We start from the raw sequence: 13,930 nt of genomic DNA, 5'->3' as shown, positions 1-13,930 counted from the left end.
AGCTTAAAACAAAACTAGGTGGTCCCCACTAGGTACAGATTTAACTGACCTCTAATTTCCTTGGTGAAACTAGTTTGGGAGAAACCAGTTTTTATCAATTTTTAAAATCACTGCTCTACCAAATGTTTTAACACAGAATGGAATAATTATGCCATTAAAAAGTTCCACCTTCAAAAAATAAACACTTCTAAGTCTCGATTTTTTTCATCTGCTTAACTTGCCAATTTCTGAGGAGGGTTAAAAGCTCTATCTTCAACTGTTGAAAGTTCTTGTATTCCCCTATGCACATTCTATCAGTTGTTACTTTATATATTTTAAAGCTAATTTGTTAGATGAACATGTATTCCACGATTACTATAGCAGCTTTCATTAATTTATAACACTTGTAATTGATTAGAACATAGGTAAAGAAAATAAAACAAAGGTAGAGTTAAACACAATTATAAACTGAACAAAATACAACTAAAACTGAGATCAAGAAATAGAACACTGGAGCAACGCTAAAACCCCCCATGTGCCACACCTGACCACAACTTCCACCTTCCCACTAGAGATAACCATTACCCTGACTTTTGTGATAAAATCAAATCATATGCATTTTTTCCTTATGTTGCCTCCTTCACTCAACATACAGTTAGATTTTAGAAACAAGATTATTCTAGCCTCATAAAATGAGTTGGGCAGTGGTCCCTCTTTTTCTATTATCTGAGGAAGTTTAAACTTAGAATTGCTTCTTCCTTAAATGATTCACAGAACATGCAAATTAATACATCCCAACCTGGAAGAATTTTTTAATGATTTTTAAAATAGATGATACACTTACATGTTTCAGAAGTCAAAACAAAATAAAAAGGTTTCCACTTAGAAGTGTCACTCACACTCTACATGTACCCCATTCCCTCTTGTCCCTTTAAAATGTTACTTTATGAAAATACAAGTAAGAATCATAATATTTCTACCTCTTTTTAACAAAAGATAGCGTACTATATATCAGGTTGGCCAAAAAGTTCATTGGGGATGTTACAGAAAAACCCCAACAAACTTTTTGGCCAACCCAATATATTCCCCTGCATCTGATTTTTTCACTTTACAATGTATCCTGGAGATTTCTCCACAGAAGTACAGTGAACTTTTTCTTTATTGCAGCTACACAGCATTACATAGACCATAACTTAGTCAATCCATTGATGGGTACTTGTGTTGCATTTATTTATTTATTTATTTTATTTTTTTTTTTTTTTTAATTTTGGCTGCACTGGGTCTTAGATGCGGCACACAGGATCTTAGTTGCAGCATGCAGGATCTAGTTCCCCGACCAGGGATCGAACCCAGGCCCCCTGCATTCGGAGCATGCAGTCTTATTCACTGGACCACCAGGGAAGTCCCTATTTTATTTTTTATACTTGAACATTTGATACATTTGTACTTTCTCCTAATATATGGTATGAATTTTAATTGGATCCACAAATGGACTTTTCCAATTGGCTACCCAGTTGTCTCAAAGATCTAAGTTTCTACCTTGAGAAGCTAGAAGAACATGAATAAATTAAATCCGAGGAAGTATTGATAGAAGGAAGGAAATAACAAAGATTTAAAAACTACTTAACTTTTAAAAAAAAATTTTAAGTAAAAAGAAGACAAAAATATAGACAATTCACAAAGCCAAAGTAGCTTTGTTCAATAATTAACAACACTGAAAAACCTCTACGTGACTGATCAAGAGAAATAAAACATAAATTATAAATATCCACAATGAAAGAGAATATCACCTTGTATTCCACAGACATCAAAAAAATAACAGAGATATTATGAACAACTTTATACATTTGAAAACTTAAATGAAATACACAAATTCCATGAAACACAAAACTTACTGAAGCTGACAAAAGATGAAATAGAAAATCTTAATAGCTCTATAACCACCAAGAAGTTAAATTAGTAGGATTAAATGCCCCACAAAGAAAAACCCAAGTCCAGATGGCATCACTGCTAAATTTTTCAAGCATTTAAGGAAATAAATAAATAAATAAAAATAAATATACACAAGTTTTTTTCTGAAAAAGAGTAAACACTCCCCAATTCATTTTATAAGTCCAGCACAACCCTGATGTCAATATTTGACACAGACATGATAAAAAAAAGAAAATTATAGGTCAACATTCCCTATGAATATAGATATGAAAACAGTTAAAATATTAAGGAACTGAATAGAGCCATATCTCAAAAGGATAGTAAGTCATGACCAAATGGAGTTTATCCCAGGGATTAGTTTAATATTTGAAAATCAATCTATATAACACCAAAGGCATAATTCATGAAAGAAATAATTGACATATCTGATAAAGACATATCTGACAAAGGACTGTTATCTAAAATATACGAAAAAAAAACTCTTAAAATTCAACAATAAGGAAACAAACCATTCCATTAAAACATGAGTTAAAGATCTAATATACACCTTACCAAAGAGGATATACAGATGGCAAATAAGCATATGAAAAGATGCTCAACATCATCTAGGGAACTGCAAGTTAAAACAACCATGAGATATCACTACACGCCTAATAGAATGGCCAAAATTCAAAATACTGACAACTCCTACATGCTGGTGAGGATGTGGAGCAACAGGAACTCTCATTCACTGCCGGTGGGAATGCAAAATGGTACAGCCACTTTGGAAGAGAGTTTGTTGGTTTCTTACAAAAGTTAAATCATGCTCTTACCATACGATCCAGCAATTCTGCTCCTTGGTATTTATGCAAATGAATTGAAAACTGATGTCCACACATCACATCAACCTGCACATGAATGTTTACAGCAGCTTTATTCATAATTGCCAAAACTTGGAAGAAAACAAAGATGTCCTTCAGTAGGTGAATGGGTAAATAAGCAGTGGTACATTCAAACAATGAAATATTATTCAGTGGTAAAAGCAATAAAAAGACATGAAGGAAACAAAATGCCCATTATCACGTGGAATAAGCCAATCTGAAAAGGGTACATTACTGTATGATTTCAACTCTATGACATTCAGGAAAAGGCAAAACTATGGAGACAGGAAAAAGATCAGTGGTGGCCAGAGGTGAGGGGAAAGAAGGGATCGATTGGCAAAGCACAGAGGATTTTTAAGGCAGTGAAACTATTATGTATAATACTAAAATGGTGGATAGGGGTAACTGTACATTTGTCCAAACCCACACAATATGTAATACAACACCAACAGTGAACCCTAATGTAAACTACAGACTTTAGCTGATGATGTGTCAATGTAGATCCATCAGTTGTAACAAATATATCACCCTTGTGTGGTAGGTTGATAGTGGGAGAGGCTGCACATGTGCAAGGTCAATGGATACACAGAACTCTGTGTACTTTGCACTCAGTTTTGCTGTGGACATAAAACTGCTCTAAAACACAAAGCCTATTTAAAAAGTCAATCAAAGTAGTCCACCAAATTTACAGAATAAAAGAGCAAATCCATATGATTATTAAATTCTCAGCAAACCATGTTGTGGTTTCTTTTTTCATTTTGAATTAACTGCCTTCAATAATTTATTTTCATTCTTTTTGTAATGTAATGAATCAATGAAATATGCAGTTTTGGTAGCATGTTTTTGTATGAAGCATAATAGGTATTGCTCTTTTCTGAAATTCCTGGTATAAACTGTGGTTTTGATTTTTTCTTTGAATTAAATTTTGAGTAGATTTTTAAAATTAAAAAAAAAAAAAGAAGACAACTTCTTCAATCAGATAAAGGGTTCCCTCAAAAACACCTACAATTAACATCATACTTACTAGTCAAACACTAAATCCTTTCTCCCTGAATTCAGGAATAAAGTAAGGATATATACCCTCATGACACCTATTCAACAATGTATTAGAGGTCCAAATTAGTATAATAAGTCAACATAAAGAAATAGAACGTATAAAGTCTGGAAAGTGAAAAGGACAATATGATTGTCTTATTCTCAGACAATATGATTGTTTACACAGAACAACTAAGAAAGTAGCAACCAAAACAACAAAAAACTATTTAAAAAATAATAAATGAATTTAGAAAATAAAGTCAGATTCAAAAATGAATGGTGTACATAGCACAGGGAGATCAGCTCAGTGCTTTGTGACCACCTAGAGGGGTGGGATAGGGATGGTGGGAGGGAGATGCAAGAGGGAGGGGATATGGGGATATATGTACACGTATAGCTGATTTACTCTGTTATACAGCAGAAACTAACAAACCACTGTAAAGCAGTTATACTCCAATAAAGATGTTAAAAAAAAAAGAGTGGTGTATCTACATACTAACAGCATACTATTTGAAATATAAAATTTTAAATATCATTTACCATAGCATCAAGAAACATTAAAAATTTAGCAATAAATTTAACAAATTATGAACAAGACCTGTACACTAAAATTACAAAAAATTTTTGAGAAAAATTAAAATAGATCTTAAAAGACAAAGAAAAATGTCTTGTTCATGGACTAACTAGTAGACTCAAGATTGTTAAGATGTCAGTCCTCACAAAATTGATCTATAAACTGAATGCAAACTCAATTTCAATACCACTAGGCTTTTATGGAAACTGACACAGTGATTCTAAAATTTATATAATAATGCAAAAGTCTCCAAATAGTTAAGACAATTTTGCAAAAGAACAAAGAAGGACTTACACTCAGACTTCATTACACACTCTCAACTCTACAGTATAAAGCTACAGAATCAAGATTGTGTGGTACTGAGATGAGAACAGACACAGATATCAGTGAAATAGAATAGAAAGAGCAGAAGTAGATCAACATTTATATGGTCAACTGATTTTTTTGACAAAGGTACTGAAGTAATTCAATAGAGGAGAAACAGCCTTTTCAACAAATTGTGCTGAAACAACTGGATATCCATATGGAAAAAAATGAACCTCGATCCCTATCTCACGTCATACATGAATTAATTTGAAATGAATCACCAATCTAAACATAAGAGCTAAAACTATAAAGGTTTTAGGAAAAAATCATAGGTAAATATCTGTGACCTAGATATAAATAAGAATTTCTTACAAAGAACACGGAAAATAATAACCATAAGAGAAAAAATTGATAAAATTAAACCATCAAAATTTAAAACTTCTGCTCATCAGAAGACATTTTTAAGAAAATTAACAGGCAAGCTATGCAGCCTTTGAGAAAATATTGACAAAACATACATCTGACAAAAGACATTTATAAATATAAAATATAAAGAATTCTTACAACTCAATGATGACACAAATACCTCATTTTTTTTAATGAGCAAAATATCTGAACGTATACTTCACAAAGGAAGATATAAGAATGGTGAATAAGCATACAAAAACCCATCATTATGTTGATATATACCACAAATCCACATAACAATGCAATTTAAGACCATGAGATACTATTACACACCCATTAGAATGACTGAAATTTAAAAGACTAACAAAAAAATATTGGTGAGAACATGGAACTGGTGGGAATATAAAATGGTACAACCCCACTGGAAAAAATGTGCCAGTTTCTTTTAAACTTAAATATGCACCTACCACTTAACATAGCAGTTCCACTCCTAGGTATTTATCCAAGGAAAATGAAAACATATTTCCATAAAAACTTGTACAAGAATATTCACATCAGTTTTAATCCTAACAGCCAAAAATGAGAAACAATCCAAATGTTCATCAATAGAAGGATAGTGGTATATAGCTTACTAATCAGCAATAAAAAGTATTACTACATTTGATCACAAGAATGGATCTCACAGACATTATTCTGAGCAAAGGAAGCCAGACACAAAAGAGTACATATGGTATGATTTCCATTTATATGAAATTTTCAAACGGCCAAAACTAATCCATAGTTAAAATTTAGAACAGTGGTTGCCACTTGATGGAAGTTATGGGGAAGTAACAGGAAAGGGAACTTCTTAGGGTGATGGAAATGTTCTGTATCTTGATAAGGGTGAATCCATTTGTCAAAACTCATGGAACTGTACATTACAATTGGTGTATTTCAACATATATACAATTTACCTCAAAAGATGTAAACAAATAACAAAATAGAGAATTTTTCCAAACATATAAGGAAATAATATTCTCAAACTCAGAAAATTGAGAAAGCGTGAATACTTCCCAAATTGTCTTATGAGCTAAGCATAACATTTTAAAAATATAAGGAAATTAAAAGATAGGTAAAATAAAGGTCAATCTTTTTCATGCACATAACAAAAAAAAATGGTAAACAAAATATTAGCAAATCAAAACCAACAATATACTAAAAGAATACATAAGGAACAACTGGATTTATATAGTAATCCAATATTTATATATGTAAAAATTAATCAATATTATTTCCACATTAACTAAATACAGAGATCAAATCATATCATCAAAATAGATATAAAAAAGCTTTTGATAAAAGTAAACTCTAATGCATGATAAAAGCTCTCAACAGACTAGGACTAAAAGGAAAACTTCCTTTACCTAAAAAAGAGTAACTTCCTTAACCTAAAAAAAGAGTAACAATTTTTTTTTAAAAGCTGTTGCAAACTTCATACTTACCCCTGAAATCACAAACCAGAAAAAAATTGATTTTCAACAACTGAATTTAATATTTTAAGGAAGAAATTCTCTGTTGTAATAATATAGGAAAAAGAAATAACAAGTATAACAAAAGAAAGAAAAAAAGCTGTCATTATTTGGAAATGGTATGATTGTGTACATGAAAATTTTTTTAATTTATAAACTAGAATTAATAAGTTAATATATCAAGATGCTTAAATACAAGATCAATACACAAAAATTAATTGTATTTCTAGTCTAGCAACATAGTTACAAAATGAAATCTAAAAATATCATTTACAGGCTCATCCACAAACATCAAAGACTGATAAATAAATTTAATGAAACATGAACAAGAATTCTACATTAAAAACTATTAAAAATTAATAAAAGTAACACATATAGGGTCACCTGATTCACAGTGGAAGTTCCTTTGCAATCAAATGTAGAAAAAGTAGTCTTTAAATAAATGCTGAGAAACCCACAAAGAATAAAATGAACCTTGATCTATACCTCACAAAACACAAAATAATACCAGACGGATCATAGACCTAAATGAAAGATTTTTCAGAGGAAAATATCTTCATGACCTTCAGGGTAGAAAATAACTTTTTTAACGAACACAAAAAAGCACTAATCATAAAGAAAAGCTTAATTAAATGTATTTCACCAAAACTAAGATCTTCTCTTCAATAAAAGATCTATACAGAGAGGGAAAAGCCAAGCCACAGACAGGAAGACATTTTGTTTAATACACACACACACACACACACACACACACACACACACTTCCAACAAAGGACTTGTATCCAGAATATACCAGTAAGTCAGACAACCTACCCACCTGCTCCCACTCCCCCAATCCCAAAATGCGCACTTATGAAAAAGGATATCCAAGTTATATGAAGTAATATGAAAATGGGCTCAACTTTAAGAGTTATTAGGAAATGCAAAATGAAATCACAATCCCATACCACTACTCATCCACCAAAAAATGTCCAAAGTTTAAAAAATGACCCAAGTATTGGTGTGGTTGTGAAGCAACTGGGACCTTAATACACTGTTGGTCAGAGTACAAATTGACAACCAATTGGGATATTATTTGGCACTACCAACTAAAACTAAATAAGCTTAACATGCAACCCAGAAATTCCACTAGGGTTATATCAAACACAGATGAGTGCTTCTATCTCCCAAAAGACATGTACATGAATGTTCATAACAACATTATTAACAGTGGCCAAAAACTACAAACTTGAATACCTACCAACACTAGTATGGATAAAATACTTGTGGTATATTCATATAGAGCAACACTGTGAACCAATGAAAAACAAAAATGAATCACACAAGCAGAATACTGAGCAAAAGAAGGTAGAAACAAAAGAATATATATTATATAATTCCACTAATATAGCATTCAAAAACAGGCACAATAAATCTATAATTATAGAAGTCAGAATAGATGGTTAATGAGAAGGTGGTTATCCACATAGAGGGGGCAATGGGAGCCTATCTTGATCTGCATAATAGTTACAGAAGTTCATGCAAATGTACAAATCCATTAAGCTATGTGTGTATATAAGACAATTTTGTTAAGACCTCAAAATAAATGTATTTTCAGACAAAAAACGCAGATAATTTATCTCAGCAGACTTGGCAAAATACTAAAGGGAATTTTTAAGTCAAAAGGAAAATTATATCAAAGACAAGTATATGAATATAAATAAGTATGTGAATGTGAAGAGTAAGAAAAAATGTAAATACATGGGTAAATCTAAAATGAATAGGGACACTATAATCGTATCTTTTGGGGTTTCAAATATATGTAGAGCTAATGACAATGAAAGGTAAATTTGGGTAAATGGGAACTGGCAAAATACAAATTTACCAAGAATACAAGTGGCAATCTCTAGGGAAACCAATAAAAGAAGGTACAACTCAGAAATGAATAGAAGGGGGAAAGAATAATTTAAAATACTCAGTTAATCCAAGAATTGAGAGAAACATAATACAGAATGGAAAGACGAACAGAAAACAAATAGTAATATGTAATATAATTACATTAAATGTCAACTGACTACACTCCAATTAAAGATAAGACATTATCAGACTAGATCAAAAAATAAAAACTATATTCTATTTAACACTAAACATATAAAGTAATAGCTGAAACTAAAAGGGTGGAGCAAGATATTTAATGCAGAAGACTAATAAAAAGAGCTAGAATCATTCTACTAACATCAGATTAAGTAAAGTTTAACTCAAAAAGCATTACTTAGAGATAATAAGGATCATTACATCATGATAAAAGAGTTAATCACTAGGGAGATATAATAACTTGATATTTGTTATCAGTGAAAACTGAAAAAAATAAAATAAGAAAGAAATAAGCAAATCCTCTCTCAGGAAATGAAATACCACGCAGAGAAAACAGTTAAGGATATGGAAGATTTAAATAAGATTAATGTCTTTTACCTAAATGATATTTACAGAACACTGCACAGCAAATTTCAAAGACTTGAAATCACACAGTGTATATTCTCTGACTGCTCTGGAATTACATTCTAACTCAAAAACAGAAATATAACTAAAAACCTTCCAAATAATTAGAGATGGAGCGATAAACTTCTAAAATCATAGATCAAGAACAACCATGACAGAAATTTAAAATCACATCGGAAATCACATTGTATTTTGAGGAAATCTATAATGAAAATATGACATATCAAAATTTTGCTATAGCTAAAGCTGCTTAGAGGAAAAAGTATAGCACATTTGAAAAGATCTAGAAATCAATGCTCTAAGCATCTAACTCAAAAAGTTAGAAAAAGAATAGCAAGTTGAAACCAAAGGGAGAAAAGAACATTAAAATATAAAAGCAGAAATTAATGAAACAGAAAACAAATCTACCATAGAAAAATACAAAAGGCAAAAGTTAATTCATTGAAAAAATAACAGAATTGATAAACTGCTAAGCGTAACAAATGAAAAAAATGAGAAGTGCAAACGACCAATATAGTAATAAATATGAAAAATCAGATGACATGTATGAACCTAGCAAAACTGATACATCTATACAAAATATCCAAATAGTTCAATTTCAATTTAAAAAATTAAATATATAATTTAAAACTCTCTCTCTAGGAACCTCCAGGCTCAAATGGCTTCACCAGTGAAATCTTCTAAGCATATACGAAAGAAATAATAACAATCTTCTCAAACTCCTCTAAAGAACAGTAAAAAAGGAAATACCTCCTCTTTTTATGAGGCCAGAATAACCAAGATACCAAAATCTGATCAGGATGTGATAAGTAGGAAAATTACATGCCAATTTCTTTCAAAGATCCAAAACACACACAACACACACAAATAGCAAACTGAGTCCAAAGGTAAATTAAAAGGATAATACATCCCAACAAAGTTGGCTTATTTTAGAAATGCAAGGTTAGTTTCACATTGGAAATAAACCAGTGTAACTCAACACATTAACAGAGTAAAGGAGAAAAGCCATGAGTGTCTCAAAAGATGCTGATAAAGCATTTTATTAAAATCCAACACAATTCATGATTTTAAAAGTAAAATTAGTGAGGTTGCTGGGTATGAGGTCAATAAACAGAATTCAATTGTGTCTAGCTACTAGCAAAAACAATTAGAAAATGAAACTTAACCAATAATTCTAATTAAAATAACATAAAGAATATCACATACCTAGGAATAAATCTGCTGAAAGATGTATAAATCCACTCTACTGAATGGAAACTACAAATAATTAGTGGGTTAAATTTATAAAGCCCTAAATAAATGGAGGAATATACCATGTTCATGGATTGGCTGACTCAATATTGTTAAGATGTCAATTATCTACAAAGTAATCTCTAGTTTCAGTGCAATCCTAATCAAAATTCCAGCAGATGTGTGGGTGCTGGGTGTGGATGTGGATTTTTAAGAGTAAGTAAAAACTGAAACACTTATTCTAAAATTATATGAAAATATAAAGGGCCAAGAACAGAGGAGAAGAGGGAGGAAGTTAGAGTATACACACTACCAGATATCAAGACTTTTTAAACTAAAGTAATTTAAGGCAGTGAGAGACAAACAGACCAATGGAACAGAAGAGTGTACAGAAACATACTCAAACTTCAATGACATATGAAAAATAGAAATATCTTGGAAAAAAATTCCATGTAGAAAGACTTCATTCAGAAGTTTAATGATTTCTGATCAATGATATCAATTACAACACCAAGTAAATAATATTTCAGTTAAATTCTCTCACAGACTGTATAAAATAGCTTGCAAAACAATTATCAGATCTTCTATAAAATCTTTATCTCTTACCTCTCCAAAAGCCCCTCGACCAATCACCTTTAATATTTCAAAGTCTTCTCTATGTAATCGCATCTGTTTCACTTTAGAAGTAAATGGTTTAGCTGAAACAAAAAGGCAACATCAATTACTTAATGAACTGTGATATAAATTAGATATAAATAATGATATTTCTTACTTAAACAATAAAAATGAAAATAAGGATTAAGGATTAAGCCAAAGTATTTAATAGTCTCATCAAACTATATTGAGAAGAAATAGATTTAATTTTCATATGATGTTTATTTCTTATATATGAATTATATTTTTGGTGAGAAACATATTTTTAAACACCAAACAATGCAAAGTACTAGTGATGTACAAATGAGACCAATTTATTCTCATTTTATACATTCCGTGTATTCTAACTCAATGCTAGACACATATTTTAGCACAAAGGTCCAAGAAGTAAAAGCAAATTTCTTGGCACCAGAGAGAAATTCAGCAATCCCCACCAAGTAAATTAATATTTGTCACACTCATTCATTTATTGATCATTTTTAACATGCCTTTAGCAAGAGTTGACATTATACAAAGTATGGTGGCAATTACTGGAGTTTAAAACAAATATAATTACAATATGGTACCTTCATTCAAGAACTTCTCAGTCTTCAGAAATAGATACAGTATACACACACATATAACATAGTAATGTGATAAAAGTTTCTAATAGAGATAAATACAAAGTGCTTCAGGATCAGTGAAAATGGAACCCTAATTCTCTTGTAAGAACACTAATGTTTCACAGAGGAACTAACATTGGATCTGGACCTTGAGGACTAAGTAGACTTTTGCTAATTTGCCTGTTTGCAATGTACTATAAATATTCCCAACAGAGGGAGCAATATAAGCAAATGAAGAGAGGCAAGAAAGTGAACTTGGGTGATAATGGTAAATAATCCATTGTTGTTATAGAATTATAAGAAATACAAAGAAATCAGGGCTAGAAAATGGAAAATGTAAATGGCCTTGGATGCCATGCAAGGAACTCAGACATTATTCTATTAATTATAGGGAACATATTATTTTTAAAAAAATTATAAAACCAATTACATGTTCAGCTGCCTCTAAGAGAAATTTGGACCTGTCTCCTTTCCTCCCCTCATGTCCCTCCTTATTCTCACACAAAAAGGAGTTAATACAATTAAACGGTCACTGTATATGGGTACAGCTCTCTTCTCCTTCCTACCATGCACGAGAGTGTGGAAGATCAGAGGTATGCATTTGAGCATTAGAAAGGGAAAGAGAGTATGGAAATATGTATGGAAATATGTTAATATAAATGTTTCAGACATTACATGAAATTTCTAAAAAAAAAAAAAAAAAAAAAAAAAAAAAAAAAAAAAAAAAAAAAAAAAAAAAAAAAGAAAGGGAAAGAGACACAGCAGGCCTTACCACTTGCTTTGGTCTAAAGGTATTTAGCCCTAACTACTGATACTTTAAGAAAAGAGGGGTATTCCACATTGCAAAACCCAGTCTATTAGAGATTTCTGCATTGGTGTTTTAGATTATAAGGAAAGGAAATAGAGATTGAATCTCTATTTGGAATTCACACAACAGAAAAGATGATCAAAGAAACAGATCAAATTTGAATAAAGGTATAAAGGATCTCATACTGTAAGAGAGAGAAGATGTAAAACCATGGCAGCCAGGAAGTGAACATTTTGATAAAATGACCAAGACATCTTGGTTTTGAACAAACTGGACTGGACAAACGGTGAGACTGTGGCAACTGGGAATCAGTCAGGGTCCTAACAGGAAATAAATTATCCCAATCTGAGGAAGGCTTATTTACAAATAGACTATTTACAAAGGTATAGGTGGGTTATAAGGGAATGGCAAGGAATAGTGAAATCATCTTGAGACTAGTGTCCCTCCCTTTCCCAGCTTCTACACAAGCATATCAGAAATACTTGGTTAAGAATAGTACACAAAGAATGTGTAAATTAAAAATAAAGATGTGGAGCCAGCCAGTGTGAGAAGAGTGCTAGTCTAGTTGTTAGCTAGAGCTGGAAAATATCACAAAGCAGCCTACAACATTACACTTAACAGTTCTTTATTTCTTTTACTTCACTTTTTATTACCCTGACCCCCTCAAGATTTCCAAATACCTTAATCCAAATAGAGGGTATGTTCTACATCTTTGTCTCATTCTGACCCTAAATCCAAACAGCATTTCAGCACAGACAACTATGTTTATTCTTAAAGAATAATTCTGTGTATACCTTCCTCTGGGTAACATCCTACTTATCTAAAAGGTTAGAAATCTAGGTACTTCAATCCTCTAAAACACCACCGTAAAGCAGGAAAAGAAACTTTTTTAAAATTAGAGTAACTGAAATACAATTCAGGTAAGCAAATGATTGTTGAAACAATCTTTTAGTAAGGTACAAAGGATAACAATATGTCAAAAAATAAATGATATTATCTTTCCATGCAATAGTATACACCCTGAAAGCACCAAGCAAATGAATACTGTTAAATCATGCATAATTAGGATTAAGGATTTTATCAGCTATCCACACATTATGGGAGCCTGTGGTATTAACATAAACTAAAAGAATAATCCTGTCCATTCTTTACTTCCTGGAACCTGCTAGTAAAAATCCCATTTCTTTGACATAGCAAAATTATTCTATTTTCAGACATTCAAAAATGAGTTAAGTCACAAATTTCTTCAGAAGGCTCACAGATTACTAATTATTTATTCAATTCACTCAAAAAGTATCTTTAAATACCCACTATATGCCAAGCATTTTATAAGATGTTAGAAGTACAAAGATAAATAAAATAGTCCCTGTCCTCAAGTAAACAAATTATGCAATAAGTGTCACTCTCCCATTTTAAATTTTCAGTGTGTTTAAAACAGACTTATACACAGAAAATTATGCTCACGTTACAAGAAATGAGAGAAATGCAAATAAACTTACTGGTAATATTCTATTATTTAACAACCAAATATGCCAAAAATAAAAAACCTGAAACCA

General features: G+C 31.3%; 1 protein-coding gene across 13 annotated transcripts in view; it reads right to left on the bottom strand.

Moving 5' to 3' along the window:
* LOC132375919 (serine/threonine-protein kinase MRCK alpha) overlaps positions 1–13,930 on the bottom strand; it is a 319,426-nt gene that overhangs the window by 247,490 nt on the left and 58,006 nt on the right. For all 13 annotated transcript variants that reach the window (XM_059941356.1, XM_059941262.1, XM_059941244.1 and 10 more), the window contains exon 2: positions 10,917–11,008. In XM_059941356.1, the coding sequence (XP_059797339.1) occupies positions 10,917–11,008 (92 nt within the window). The remainder of the gene's footprint in view (positions 1–10,916; positions 11,009–13,930) is intronic.

The sequence above is a fragment of the Balaenoptera ricei genome, chromosome 1, assembly GCF_028023285.1.
Source record: "Balaenoptera ricei isolate mBalRic1 chromosome 1, mBalRic1.hap2, whole genome shotgun sequence".
Lineage (NCBI taxonomy): Eukaryota > Metazoa > Chordata > Mammalia > Artiodactyla > Balaenopteridae > Balaenoptera > Balaenoptera ricei.
The sequence above is the reverse complement of the archived record's forward strand: the minus strand, read 5'-3'. Positions and strand labels throughout refer to the sequence as shown.